This window comes from Brassica oleracea, chromosome C8, assembly GCF_000695525.1.
Source record: "Brassica oleracea var. oleracea cultivar TO1000 chromosome C8, BOL, whole genome shotgun sequence".
In the NCBI taxonomy this organism is placed as follows: domain Eukaryota; kingdom Viridiplantae; phylum Streptophyta; class Magnoliopsida; order Brassicales; family Brassicaceae; genus Brassica; species Brassica oleracea.
In genome coordinates, this window is record NC_027755.1 from 9830156 (window position 1) to 9845665 (window position 15510).

The 15510-nt window shown below is 34.1% G+C and overlaps 1 protein-coding gene and 1 long non-coding RNA gene across 5 annotated transcripts; one reads left to right on the forward strand and one right to left on the reverse strand.

The window, feature by feature from the left end:
• Positions 1-589: 589 nt before the first annotated feature.
• On the reverse strand, positions 590-1682 carry LOC106310635. 2 transcript variants are annotated; one of them, XR_001263834.1, is made up of 4 exons: positions 1556-1682; positions 1115-1439; positions 910-1029; positions 592-789 (listed from the first exon to the last, which is right to left on the reverse strand). It is a non-coding gene; the product is annotated as an uncharacterized LOC106310635 (long non-coding RNA). The 2 variants fall into 2 exon arrangements; XR_001263833.1 differs by having other exon boundaries at positions 590-789; positions 910-1439.
• An 8691-nt stretch (positions 1683-10373) lies between these two features.
• LOC106312717 (putative clathrin assembly protein At5g35200) lies at positions 10374-13954 on the forward strand. 3 transcript variants are annotated; one of them, XM_013750336.1, is made up of 17 exons: positions 10385-10475; positions 10683-10777; positions 10863-10969; positions 11051-11120; positions 11184-11281; positions 11388-11529; positions 11612-11712; positions 11804-11887; positions 11999-12049; positions 12139-12204; positions 12278-12343; positions 12437-12517; positions 12603-12680; positions 12753-12911; positions 13005-13083; positions 13166-13278; positions 13366-13749. In XM_013750336.1, the coding sequence occupies exons 3-17, from the start codon at positions 10877-10879 to the stop codon at positions 13747-13749; spliced, it is 1665 nt and encodes a 554-aa protein (XP_013605790.1). In that variant the 5' UTR covers positions 10385-10475; positions 10683-10777; positions 10863-10876. The 3 variants fall into 3 exon arrangements, with proteins under 3 accessions (XP_013605788.1, XP_013605790.1, XP_013605789.1); XM_013750334.1 differs by lacking the exon at positions 10683-10777 and having other exon boundaries at positions 10374-10475; positions 13366-13954; XM_013750335.1 differs by lacking the exons at positions 10385-10475; positions 10683-10777 and adding an exon at positions 10516-10649.
• The last annotated feature ends 1556 nt before the right edge of the window (positions 13955-15510 follow it).

Below are 15510 nucleotides of genomic sequence, written 5' to 3' on the forward strand. Positions count from 1 at the left end.
AAAAAAAATAACATCCATTCGGTATATTCGGTATTACCAAATTCAAAACATTTTTTCTATTTCGGTTCGGTTTTGCCGGATTGAACTCCTAAATCTAAACCATGTATAATATCTCACTATTGCTTTAACCTATTCAATATCTATTGATTAAATTTATAATTTTTTTTAGTCTATTCACCCCGCGCAGGGCGCGGATCATCACCTAGTCTTTTAAGTAAACGACTAACATATTTATAGTCCAACCAATTAAACACCGTAACTCAAAATTTAATTAATTTTTGTTCATTTTGCTTACCACCTATATATTTTCCAATAACAAAAATAAAAGAATTTGGATACTGAAATTTGAAATTCGTAAGACAATAACAATGAAAATTTTAAAAAATAATTATAATAATATATATATTTATATTATTTATATATATTAAATAAACATACAAAATATAATCAAAATTAAAATTTAAACAAAAAACCCGGGCGTAGCCCGGACCGGTCCTAGTATATATATTTATAAGTAGTGTTTTCTCTCCTCTAGTGTTGCCATGTCACTAAGTCGTGCAACATGGTTGCAACACCTGTCCGTTTATGAAAACTATGTGTTTCATTAATTTAAGTGTACAATAGGTGTGGCCTTCGGATTTTGTTCGATACATAATAATATATATTTAGAATTGGGCCATAAAATATATCAAACCAAAGCCCAAATTGGTCTAATGAATAGACCGACTCACAAAACTTCATCTCTTCCGGACGTCGTCCTGGTGTCGATCCATGTTCAATCTCCTTACTCTGCAAACACAAGAAATTTAGTCAATGTTATTTATGTTGCCATTAACACAACCGACCCACTCCTCTCACTTCGTATCATTCAATGCCTCTTTTCTTTGCTCAAGGGTCAGGAATCTATACCTATAAATAAGGGTCTTTGATTCTGTGAAATTCATCGGATCTGCTTCTTAATCTTTTGGCTGCCTCATAGCTTCTCTGCCAACTTGAAAGCAAAGTTGTTCCAACACCAAAATTTCAGGTCTGGCATGAACAAATATAAAAGGACGACATCAAGCAGCCAGATTAAAGAGAATATAAGTAGAAGAGGCGACATGATAATTTACACCTTTGAGCTGAGGACCACCAACGATTGATCTGTGAAGCAAAGAGGAAGAAAGGAAAAGATCAAGCCGACGGTGCCTCGCTGCCCTAGATGAACACCGAGAGGAGACCGCATTGTGCATCACCAGAGAGGAGAGAGAGAAAGAGAGGTTCCATGGGTTTCACCAAAAACAGAGTGCGAGAGATTTACTCCTATCGGCCTGATGGGGAACATCATCGTGAAACCACATACCGCCGTTACAACTGCTCATGTGCCCTAGACAAGAAGTCGATGGGAGGGCAACGGTAAATCACAGACTTTAAACCATCATCCAGGTTCTTAGACAGATCTGAACGACAACGAGAGGAGTAAAATTAGCTAAACCCAAGCGCAAAACTGAGATCAATATAATGACCCTAAAACGAAACAATAAAAACCTTAGACGAATCAAACAAAAAGAGAGACCTTTGAGCAGAAGAAGACTTGCTTGGTTCTTTGGCATCAGAAGACACGAGAGAGAGAGAGAGAGAACTACCTCCAAAAACGGAGACAAGAGAGACTTGAAGAAACGCCGTGAGAGAGGAGAAGGGAAATAAAATTAGGGCTTTCAGTTTATTAATATTTAACTTTTTTTTACTGATGAAACTTAAGCGTAAATTAGTAGTAGACATCATGTGCATGTGCTAAACTGAAATTTAAAATTTGTAATTTTCTGAGTTCAGCAGATTTGATTTTGAATTCTCCTTTTTCTATGTTTAAATCTTCGTAGACTTAGGATATATACAATTAATGCTTAAACACAATTTAATTCCCAGAAATTTGCTTTCCATAAATTGTGTTTGTAATTTTACTATTTATTTAGACCAAACTAAAAAAAGTATAGAATTTTGTGTTTAGAATAAAATTAAATAACAAAGATGTGTCTACGCTACTATTACAAACAAATGAAAAATTTAAAGGATATTATTGTATCAAACCGAATAGCCCACCAAGTTTTCTATCTGATATGGATAAGAAATTTAATGAAAATACATAAAATAATCCAAAATACATAAAATGTAGAAATAAATAGAGCAAGTTAATAAGAACAAAAAAAAAGAAATCAACTTAAGTTATTGTTAACATTTTATCAAACCTACGCCAACAAAAAAAAGAAGATTAACTCATCAAATTTTGTGTCATCTGACCAACACTAAACTTAAAGAACCAAAAAATAATAAGGAAAATTATATCCAAAATTTATTAATAATTAAAAATCAAACAATCAGTTTGGAAAAAAAAAATATATATAATAAACAATACATTTTTAGTTAGAATACATAATATATCTTAAGAATGGTGGAAATTATTCAAAAATAATAATTCAATGTAAATATATAAGTTTCAAAATACAAAATTTAATTTAAAAAATCTGTTACCATATTCACATTTTGTTAAACTTATGCTGAGAAAAAGAGTGAATCACAGATTTTTTTGGAAAAGGAAAAGTAATAATTATTACATAATCAATACAGATATTTTTCAAAAATTAGTTTGGAAAAATAAGATCTAACTTTGCTTCATTCAAATAATTGTAATTATCGTCTGTAACACCTAATGTCCTAATATCTTATATAAACAAAGATTTACATTGCTCTTTTCAAACAACCATAATTATTTATATAGAAATTTATTTAACAAGGGGAGTATGATTTAAAGATACGTTGTCTACACTAAATTCCAATTATAAAACTAAAAATGACTGAATTCTTAATTTATTGCTATTAATAATTCAGAGTCGTAAGATTTTATAGTGTTTTAAGTATTATAACACCATAAAATATATAAATCAATCGAAATCATTCAGAAGCGAATGAAATCAAGTTTTCAAATACCATTGAAAACATCAATTCCACTATTACTAACATTATACAAAACAACTACAATAATTTTGACAAAAAAAATCCTCTAAACAAAAACAACATTCTCCACTATTTCATATACCCTTCATATACCCTCACAAAATAAAAAATACAATGGTATTAGAAATCTAGATCTTATTTTCTTTCCACCAAATCTGATTGATTTATGTATTTTATAGTGTTATAAAACTGAAACACTATAAAATCTTATAATTTATGATTAAAACAACAAAAATAATAAGAATGCAATAATTTTTAATTATTTAATTAAAATTTATTGTAGCCAACATAATCATATTCACACTCATCTTAACATAAAAGGAAATCTACATGAAATTACATTTTTTTTGTAAAAACCGATCCATTAAATCCCGCCCGTAGGGCGGGCGGGCCTACCCTAGTCTATTATCTATTATATACTATTATAAAGTAGGGTTTGCTTCACTCCCATGCCGCCACGTCATCGCCACGTAGATAAGTCGAAGGCTCCTGTTCCGACACGTGTCAATTCTCTAAAAGCTCTGCGTTTCATTTATGGTATATGTTTAATGGGTTGCGTTTATGTGGGCTTACTGTGTAACTTAAACAGTCCAAAACCTAGAAACAATTGTCGTCTTGCAAGCCGAGAAATTTTAGGTTTCATTCTCTTACGACGATGATATTCTTTAAAACCAACAATGGAGTTTCGACAGATCGAGTGTCTCAAATCAGCGTGAACGATCTCTTTCTGGCTTTTCAATCGTCTTCAATCGCGTCCTTTAGTCTTCTGTGCTGATTAACCGAAACGTTTTGAGCAGACTCATTCCCTTTATCTCCTTCTTAATTCCATCAACCACAAACCGACATTCAATGGATCTTTCTCTTCTGTAAAGCCGTGTGTATCTACACCTATAAAAAGGTTAGCTTTCTACTCTTGAAAAACATTCTCTTAATCCATGAAAACAAGATAGAAACCGAGAAACGTTTATCGTCTCCATCAGCTTCACATCAAATTTTAGGGTTCACACTCCTCTTCGATCTCTTTATAGGTTCTCTGAGAGCTTCGAGAGATTGAGTTGAGCTGATGGACCAAGTAACAGTCAGATTAAAATGGACAGCCATGGAGCAAGTGACGGAGAGATAGAAAAAGGAAATGCTACAGTTCAAGCTATCACATGGGAGGTCGGACAGGGTGAGTTTATAAGAACTGCAATCTTTTTTGTATGAAAAGGGGAATGACTGATTGTGTGTTTGCAGAAAAACAGGCTCGTGCTTTGGAATTTTTTTAAAATGGAGGGATGGAAGTTGCGATGGAGGAGTCTGTCATGAATGCATAGCTTCTCATGAGGATGTTGCTCAAATTCGATGTCATCAAAGGAGAAGGGAAAGCTAGATTACAACGATAACGCAGAGTTCAATGTTTCATCTACTGCATTCTTCATATGTCTGCATCACCTATGTTTACCCAATCAGAATGTCAACAACAGTGGTGAACGATATGCATCAGGTATTTATAACTAATAAGATGATGCTTCAGATGAGTTGCAATGATATGATTAGTGACTTTGGTAGATATACATTAGGATTCTGTTAAGTGATCATTTGTTTGTAAGAATTAGTAGAATGGCTAAGACGGTTGAGAAAAATAGAAAACATAACTATGCAACAATGGATCCAAATCAATCAGCTAAAGACTTCCATGTATATTTTCTCTCTTTATATATATATATATATATATATATATGAATTGTCAAAGACTAACCTCAACTTTAAAATTTAAATGATTGAAGCTCAAATCGAGAGTTCTTATCCTACAGTATTTACAACGGTGCATAGCGTGATTCATTACACATCTTGAGAATAAAATGCTTACTCCAAGTCTCCAGCTACTTAACTCTTCTGTCCTTACATTTGCTACGTGACGAGATAGCCGGGGCTGGGATTGGATGAGCTTGAGCAGCTAGAACGTCTAGGATATACATCACAGGCAAATAAGATCCACAAAGGTATACACAATCTCAAGAAATCACAAGCTTATATTTGATTCTTTGGTCCAAAGAGAATTTAGAACAGTACCAAATCTGAGATTTGTTTTCTTATTGCCAGTCCCGGTCTGATGCTTGATCAACTATCTGACCCAAAACAAAGGTACATGGAGAGCCTCACAGTGTTCAATAATCTCAATACAACACTCTCATATTGATTAATTTACAGGAGGTGATGTTATTGGAAACCAACAGAGATCTTAAGAGAAAGGTAGTGCCATCAAAATCTTATAGCCCAAGAAATTGAATTCATTTGAGATCTTTCACAACATTGTTGTTTTTCTCTCTTTATCTATTTCAGTTGGAGGAAAGTGAAGCCGCCCTTAATCAATCATTATGGGGAGCTTCTTCTTCTGCAGAACATTCCCAACAACAGCAACAACAAGGCATGAGCTCTTATCAAGCAAACTTTTCGATGCAAGAATTGATTTTCTTCAGGCCTTTACAAGGAATGTAGCATTGCAGATGAGGTATTCATCATAGGGAAACAGTTAAGACCCAATGAATTGACCTTTTATGGTCAGCTAGATTTATAATTGAGTTTTGTTTGTTTTTATGGAACGATCATTATTACAATCGTTCAGTATATATTTGCAGGTTCTGTACCAGTGGTTATATATAATTGACTACTTATACCTGAGAGGTTTACATGGTGTTACTATGATTGGAAAAGTCTGTTGGTTGGTCTGTGAATTAATATCGAATGACTTGTAGTATAATTAAGTTGTTATATTGTTAATATTTGTTTATTCATTAATATTGAAATAAGGATAATATTATATGGGTTACATTATAGTGTCTGTGTTTTATTTAGGATATTTGTTTATTCATTACTATTTAGGTAACTTAGGTGATCGAAATTCCATTTCTAAAGTACCCTTAATGACTAAAACTGCTGGCACAAAAGGTAATATAACGGGGAAGAGTAGGGGTAATTTCATAAAAGAGTTCCAAAATTAATAGTATTGATGTAATTTATCCTACTACCTTGTTTTTACAGAAAATAAAATAAATATATTTCAAATAAATCAACACAAATGGTGTGTGACTTACCTCACAAAATATAATCAATACAGCAGAAATTATTTTGGCATAATTATAATCATATAAATATTATAGTAATATTTTTAGAATTCAAAGTAACTAATTAGTACATCCATAATATTGTTAGGTTTAAAAAAATATTCATTCGCATATTCGGATAGAAAGACATATATATAAATAAAAATTCAAAAGTAAAATCGTTTTAGTAGTTCCTAAGTGTTATTTGAAAATTAAAATTTAGTTTACTGTAAGCAATATATATATATATATATATATATCAAATATAATATATTTAAAAATTTATTTAGATTTATATATTATGTACTTAATGTAAACGATGTATATATATTAAAAATATATTTTTCATATAATTTTAAAATCATTTGTATTTTGTTATAGAAATTTAAACTTCGATCACAAATTTCTCAATGGGATCTAAAAAAATATTCAAATACTATGTCATGTACAAAATTTAACTAATATGTATATTCTTATATGATAAAAATTTATATTTAACGCTTACTCTAATTTTTAAAACTATTTTAAAATTTACATCCCGCCCGTAGGGCGTTCCGGCCCTAATATATATATATGTTTTCTCTTTCCTGGGTTCGCCACCTCAGCAGACAGGTCGAGTTACGTAGGCGTGACACGTGTGACACTGAGTCTTCATCAAAAGCCTTGAGTCTTGAGACCCTCCTCGCAGATCATCTGCTTTTGATAGCTTACGAAGGTACACATATCTCCCAACATCATCTTATGCACACACGCACACAAAAAAAAAATCTCTACTATGTTTGATGTTGGCTATCTGAGTCAGACGTTACATAATAGTTAGATGTTTGATTAATGATAAGGCGTTCTCTCTGAGTCAGACTTATCATCATCGTTCTCTTACCTTCTTCAACTAATATGCTTTATGATATCTGATACTGAAGACTTTTGCAGATAGAAAAGGAGGGTCTGGTTACATAAAAAATGAAATTAATCAGAAAAACGGTAATCAAGATGCACATGAAGAGTTGATGAGATCTCCAGCGGTGCTAGAAAATCCATAAAAAACTCAGAACCTAACATCATCTTGGAGGTAAAATCTATAAATACGTAACAACTCACCACTCACCTATAAATACCACAACTCTCAGAAACCATACATTATCATAGATTCAGAAAACACTTCTGCAGAAGTCAACATTGGCACCATCACAGTCTCTCTCACCTCGAAAGTCCCCCTAAAAAATTAAAGTCTACCTTAACTGACACTTTTCTCACGCACCATGGAAAGGAACACTATCGAAGCAACACTGGTTCTGGCCATAGCTGCAACAGACGATCAAATCTATGACGTCAACCTCCACCCGCTGACTGTCACTCCATAGTGTATGTTGTATGTTTACATGAATTAAACATAGCATGTATGCTGTGTATGGCCAAAACCAGTGATGTGTATGGTTCATCATTTATGTGTACATCAAATAATATTTATTTTATTATCATTGTTATATTATTATATGTCATCTAATATTATATTTGACATTTTAATATTTTTGAAGTTCAAACTTTCTATTTTAATAAAGCGATTCAAAGTGTTACTTGATCCAAAAATGTAGTACACAATTAATATATCTTCTAAATAAAATATATATTATTAAAATAAAAATTGTTTAAAATGATAAATATGGTCAAAATTTGTAAAGTAAATAATAAATTAATTATATATATTGAATAAGACAAATGTACAAAAATATTCTGTAAAATGTAATTAAATAAAAGTAAAAATCAATCATACTCTAAATCTAGCAATAATATATTTTTTAAATCTAATCAGTTTGCGTGATATAGTACTTTATTTAAAAGTTATAAAAGTATGTATATTTTAAAATAGTAACAATAAATATTAGATTGTTATACTATCTAGCTAATTTTAGAAAACAAATTTTATATCGATTCACTTTGAATATTATCTAAATCAATAGATTTAAAAAAAAAACACATAAGAGGAAAAAGTACCAATACATTCAGAAACAAATGTATAAGATAGAAAAATAATTCTTAATTTATGCATTGAACTTCAAATTAATTCCTTATTTATGTATTGAACTTTGTATTTTAATTATATAAGTAAAATAAACATTACAATGAAAATATTTAAAAAAAATATATTTTCTATTGTTTTTTATTTGCTCACTCGTCCGCCCATAGGGCGGGTTTGCCCTGGTATGTAAATATATGAGTGAATTAAAAGTGTCAATGCATCTCTCTTCAAATTTTTAAGTATGAGCAGTGGATTGATTGCCTTTTTAATACGGTAGCATACAAAAAAGCTATATATAGTTGAAGTTGAAGTTGAAAAACTGAAATCAACTATACTACTATATAAGAACTTAACCTGTACAGGGTATCTAATGTGTCATGGGTTCAATTCCGTTGGTAGGGGTCTGCTCCCTATGAAAGTTAATTTAAATTGGTTTAGACTTCTCCCTAGAGGATGTACGGGCTTTCGGATCTAAAACCTCTAGACATTAAAAAAAAATACATTACATGATATTGTTCTTGTGAAAGACAATAAATCATAGTTGCAATATTATGTTTGTATAGAAAGGACGGCTCAGAGGAATATGGAGCTTACAATAAGATCATAGGCTTGTCGAAACGATAAAACATTTTCCATACACAAAACTAATATCATTTAATGTGGTGGTGGGGGGTGGGGGGGGGGTGTAAATCTGAATCCTGACCCAACATGGCAGAGGCCTAAAATCTATCATTTAGATTCTTGAAATGAAGTAAAAGTTCAGGTGATAATACCTACCCGCTATCCAGTCCTCGCAGCGGCGCACACAGTCATGTCTCATCGGCGTTAATGGCTGAAGCCCTCGCCATCCGTTCTGCGGTCATGTATGCCGCATCATCAAATGTTAAAGTCCTAATGATTCTGTCTGACTCCCTCTCCCTGGTCAAGTTACTGAAGGAAAGGAGGTCCATCCCAGCTTTGTTTGGAATTGTGTTTGATATCTATCACTTTAGCTCTACTTTTGATTCTGTTTTGTTTCATTATGTTCCCCGGTTGTGTAATGTGGAGGCTGATGCTGTGGCAAAATCAGCCCTCTCATTGCTTAACGAATTCTCCGTCAATGGAGTGTAAGACTCTTTAGCTTTAACGAATGAATGAATGTTTGATCAAAAAAAAAAAAAAAGTAAAAGTATCACCAGAGTGGAAAGGCTTATATATCAAAGGCTACCGCACAACAATGATTGTAGATCTTTTTCACATGATACTAACATATAAGATCACAAAAGAACAGCAATATCTTGCAAGTGTATACAATGAGAAAGATCGTCACCATTATAATTGTCTCTATCCATCAAATCATTTCGTCCAATTCTGCTGTTTTTTCAAGAACCTTCTCATCACCATCTTTCCCCTATTTACATTCTTATAGCTTTGGTCGCTTCTTTTTCTGTGTTTGTTGTTATCTTTTCTCACAGAGGAAAATGTAATAACTAAGAAGATTAGAAACTCAACTGATAAGTTGGAGTCAGGGACCAAAGCAAAACCAACATTTATTGAAGTTAGATTAAAATGAAGAATTAGAATCTTGTCTCGAAATCAGACCAACAACAAGAAAAATCATGAATTTAAAAAGAGAAAAAAACAAAAATAGCACTAAATCAAGTTTATGTTCTCAAACTAGCACTCAAGGTCAAAAGTCACAAAAATAGCACTTAATGTTTTATCAAAAGTCACAAACTTAGGGTTTAGAGTTAAAGGGTGGGGTTTAGGATTTAGGGTTTAGGATTTAGGGTTTAGGGTTTAGAGTTTAGGGTTTAGGGTTTAGGGTTTATGGTTTAGGGTTTAGGGTTTATGGTTTAGGGTTTAGAGTTGAGAAATGAGGTTTTGGGGATAAGATTTCAAATTTTGAAAAATAAAAATTTAAAATTTTCAAAGGATAAACTTAGAAAGGTGCTATTTTGGTCATTTTAGTTTTTGAGTGCTATTTTTGTGATATAAACTTAGAAAGATGTTATTTTGGAGATTTGACCATTTAAAAAACCTATATTAGGAAAGGTTTTCCCACCCCAAAGATAATTTAGGTTAACGTTAGGATTTGGTCAATTTTGGTTTACTTTTAGTAATAATAATAAATGATGCAAAACAAAATAAACGCTAATACCATGCTTAAAAATCAGTTTTAATGCAGATTAATTAGCAAAGATTGACGAGTATTTTCGAACATAAAAGTCAAGCGAAGAATGTTTTTTTTTTAATAAGAAAAACAATAGAATATTAGTCGCCGCCGAAGGCAATAAACCAAATTAAAGCAAACCACGTTAGCTCTTACCTCATTTTCGCTATCACTTTTTGTTCTCTTTCTCTCTCCGTCTGCGGAACATACAACGAAGACTCTTGACTCTGTACCTCTCTCTCTCTCTCTCTCTCTCTCTCTCTTATTACATCGATTCGATTCCATCTTTATATTCTTTATGTATTTGTTCATTTTCCAAACCCCTTTGTGATTAAAGAGGCGGTTGAATCTTCTTGAAATTTTGCTTTTTTTTTTCTTGAGATTTGCAAGAAACCTTGATCAGGTCTGTCTTCTTCTGATTTTGTCTAATTCTTAGGGATCTGGATTCATTGTTCTTTCTTGAGAAATATCCATGTTTCTGTGACGGATTTTGATGGGGTTTCTTGAAGTTGCTCTTTGGTGACATAAGGGGTTCTTCTGTGATTTGAAGTTAAAAGTTGACATCTTTAGGGCTTTTTGATGCAATCTAACGTTAAAAGGTTTGAACTTTTGTCAGGTTTATCAAAGGAAATGTCAGGATCACAGAGCAGTTTAAGAAGGTATCTTGGAGCTATCAAAGATACAACAACAGTTTCATTAGCAAAAGTCAATAGTGGTTACAAGGTAAGAAATAAAGTCTTTATTTTTTTCTAAGTGAAAATCATTTTTCAGTAGCCTAAGAAGCAATGATTGGGGGGTTTTCAGGAATTGGATATTGCTATTGTGAAGGCTACTAATCATGTGGAGCGTCCATCTAAAGAAAGATACATCAGAGGTTAGTGTCCTAATTGATTTCTCTCTATACCAAAAGTGTGTTTAAACACAAGTTGTTGTGCAGCTATTTTCATGGCTATCTCTGCAACAAGGCCTCGTGCAGATGTTGCTTATTGCATCCATGCTCTGGCTAGGCGGTTATCTAAAACACATAACTGGGCGGTATTGCTCTTTTGTTCTCTGCTTTTATTTTTTCTATCATTGTTAAATCTGTAAGAGCTGCTTCAGCCTCATTGATCATTGTTGTTTTTTTTTTTTTAATTTTCAGGTTGCACTGAAAACTCTTATAGTGATTCACCGGGCCTTGAGGGAAGTGGACCAGACGTTTCATGAGGAAGTTATTAATTATAGCAGAAGCAGGAGTCATATGCTTAACATGTCTCATTTTAAAGATGATTCGAGTCCCAATGGTACTACTAGTGTCTTTTTGTTGAATCTTTTGTATTAGAGAGAGCAAGCTATTTTGGTTCACTTATCTTTCCTTTTTTTCAGCATGGGTTTACTCTACTTGGGTCCGTTTCTATGCTCTATTCTTAGAGGAGCGACTAGAGTGTTTCCGTGTTCTCAAGTACGATGTTGAGATCGACCCACCAGTAAGTTTCTGTTTCCAGCTCGAGATACCTCAGAGTTTTGCTTTCCTTTTAGAAATCACAAACATGTGCGTGCTGTTAAAATAAAATACAGAGAACCAAAGAGTTGGACACTCCTGATTTGCTCGAACAACTTCCAGCACTACAAGAACTTCTTTTCCGTGTTCTTGATTGTCAGGTGACATCTCCACTCACTTTCAAACTTGAGTAGTCTTTTGAGTTGATTCTGTTAGCAATGTGCCAATCTCAATGGTATGATTAAAAATTGACATTGGTGTTATCTTTGCAGCCTGAAGGGGCAGCAGTTCAAAACCATATTATACAACTGGCACTCTCAATGGTATGATTAAAGGAAGTTAACTGGTATTGATTGCTACTTGTGGATTATAATAAGCATTTATGATTTTCAATCTACTTCTCACCAACTAGGTTGTAACGGAGAGCACTAAAATCTACCAAGCACTGACAGATGGCATTGACAATTTGGTTGATAAGGTATGCTAACGTTTCAAGCTTGTGCCTACATGGGTTTTTATTGGGCCTTTCCTGAAAGTTTCTTTGTTGACAGTTCTTTGAGATGCAACGGAACGATGCTCTTAAGGCGTTGGATATGTACAGAAGGGCTGTAAAACAGGTAGACGCAACAAACTCTACTACTTGATATATGGTGGCTTCTCCTTCATAAGAACCATTTAATAGGGGTGACTTTGATTGGTGTCTCTCTCAGGCAGAGAGGCTTTCTGAATTTTACGAAGTTTGCAAAAGTGTTTATGTTGGACGTGGAGATAGTTTTGTCAAGATTGAGCAGGTTGGTTTGTTTTTTCATACATGTCTTGCATATATTAGTTCGGTTATTTGTGCGTCTTCACCTATATATATTTCGTTGTATGAAGCCTCCCACTTCTTTTCTACAAGCAATGGAAGAGTATGTGAAAGAAGCACCATTAGCAGCAGGTGCCAAGAAGGAGCAGGTACTACCAGAGTGTTTCTTGGTCTTTGACCCACCAAGCTGCTGTTAATGCTTACTTTAACGATAATGGTAGGCAATGGAAAAGCTTGCAGCTCCCAAAGAGATCTTAGCCATAGAGTACGAAAAGCCACCAGAAGTTGTTGAAGAGAAACCGGTATCACCTGAACCTCCGGTTAAAGCAGAAGCAGAAGCAGAAGCAGAGAAGCCTGTAGAGAAACAACCTGATTTGCTGGTATTTTTCCATTTGCTAACTAGTTACTAGACATTTATTTTTCTATTTCTTGGATTTTGCTGCTGACTTTTAAACTTCCTCTCTCGCTTATAGTCTATGGATGATCCAGCTCCAGGGGTCTCTGAACTTGATGAGAAGAATGCTTTGGCTTTGGCTATTGTCCCTGTTACCGGTAAAACCACTTTGAATATTGCATGAAGTTATCATCAGCATGTATGTATCTTCTCTCATCACATATATTTGTTTCTTTTCAGTTGAGCAACCAGTTTCTACAATTGATTTCACAAATGGGAATTCGTCTGGCTGGGAATTGGCACTTGTGACTGCCCCAAGCTCAAATGAAGTTGCTGCTGCTAATAGCAAATTGGTAAATAAATAACGCCTCCCTCTCTCTCTCTCTTTGTCTTATATTCATTTTGGAAAAGTTGACATTAGATTTCTTCCTGTATCAAAGGCGGGTGGATTGGACAAGCTGACACTTGACAGCCTATACGAGGATGCAATCAGAGTGAATCAACAGCAAAACAGGAGCCACAATCCATGGGAACAGCATCATCCAGTTCATAACGGTCCCATGATGCACCACCAGCCTTTCTTTGCATCTAATGGAGTCTCAGCTCCTCCTCCTGTTCAAATGGCGAATCAATATCATCAGCCGTATGGGTTTCAGCATCAGAACTCAGGAATGATGATGGGACCTGTGCAGCCTTATCAGCAGCAGCAACAACAACAACAGAACATGAATCCCTTCGGCAACCCGTTTGTCTCGAATGGTAATCCACACCAACCATATGGCTCCGTTCAAGGAGGTTACAATCCATATTCTAGCCTTATGTAAGATGTGACACTAATGTATGTTTGTGTACAATCTATATAAATATACAAGTATATGTTGTGAGGTGATTGTAGCTAGAGAGATTCTTTCTTTTTTTTGTTGTTGTTGTTGTTGAGTAAATACATACATTACGTCTCTGTATGTGTGTGTATGTATCTGTAAGCGAGAGATTATATGATTCTTGAGGACACCATTTGGTTTTGATAAACTGAGTCTTGAACTCCGATCTCTCTGAAACACTCCGTAACGTCGTCTTATTAATAACACTAACCAATTACAAGAATGAATGAAGCTTTTAGTACGATAACAACTATGCTCTCATGGCGAACATACGATCATCAGACGATATCAAAGCATAAAGATGAAATGAAGAAGAAGAACTATATTTATATATCGTCTTTCATCGTGAGTCTTCTCAACCGGAAAACTACTGAATCAAGTAGAGGCTTTCTTCCTTGAGTTCCTTCTGCGTTTGGTGCCATTCCTCTGCCAGCTCAGCACAGCCCACGTCTTGATGTCCATCATAAACATATCACAAAATGTTGTAAAAAAATATAATGCAGTTTAACCCTAGATTTGAAATTAACCTAGGCGTGAGATTAAGAGGGAAATTATCACGGTATTTTCGTTTGGTACCAGCTGCATTAGTACAAGTTTAAGTATTTTAAGAACATATTAGCGAGCAGGTCCCTTTACAAATGATATGACTCTCTAATTTATAGTCTATTTTCTGGTTTTGTAGAAATCATAGGAGATGTTGTGCTAAGCTGTCCTTGTATTTTTGGTAGGAAGATTGTTAAGTTATTCTCTCCTATAAAATTATATTAAAACTGGTATGCCATCCATTTCGGAAATTTGTCATCAATTTCTGGAATTCATGCAGTTCATCTACTAAGTGCACCTGTTTTGATTAATTTGGAAGTGTTAAAGTCCATCTTCAACAATATTTTTTTCAATTCATTCAAAAAATTTGTCTAAAAATTTGTGCAAATCAGAAAAGTTTGTATAATTTTTCTTACAATCTTTTATCACGACTAGTTTGCAACTGATTTTAACTCTTCGACTCGTAGCGTACAAAGATTTTCACTAGCTTCTAAAGAAATTGTAGACCCATCTACATGCATACATATACTTCACTTTGAAGTTATCTAAGTCCAAATACACAACCTTGTTTCAATATTCCAACAGCCTGCTATAAGATAAATGTGGGAACCGAAATTCACACCGTCAAGTTTTGTTAATTGGAGGAAAGCCAAATTAATCTAGCCTTCCCTGAAGGTCCCGGTTATCTGTTGGGCCACGCACAACACAATCAATATGAAAGATTCGAAAGTAATAAATCGTAAAAGAGCGAAAAGAGAACAAAGAGATCTTATTTCCTAATTCGCGTTTGAGCGTGAACAACAGGTAAGACCCTAGGCCACGAGAGCTGTCGTATGTTCGCTAGTCTAGCCACCTAAGTTCAAACCTAGTCGAGTCGCAGCTCGGTAGTAAAAACGGAAAAATACCTAAATTGCTCTAAGTTTAAGTTTGCTCTTAGAATCCTCTCATCTTCTCTTCGTCCTAGGTCCTCCTTATATACTCCTCCTTAGGTCGGTTTACCTCTTCTCGGACCGGATTTGTCGCGAAGCGGGCTTTTCCATATTTCCTTCTTCTTTGTGATTATCTTCGGAAATTTGACATTTATCTCTTCCCGCGGATGCGATAAACCGTCATACCATTTTTTGGGTTCAAGTCTTTTGGGACCAAAGATGGGCCGTTGTC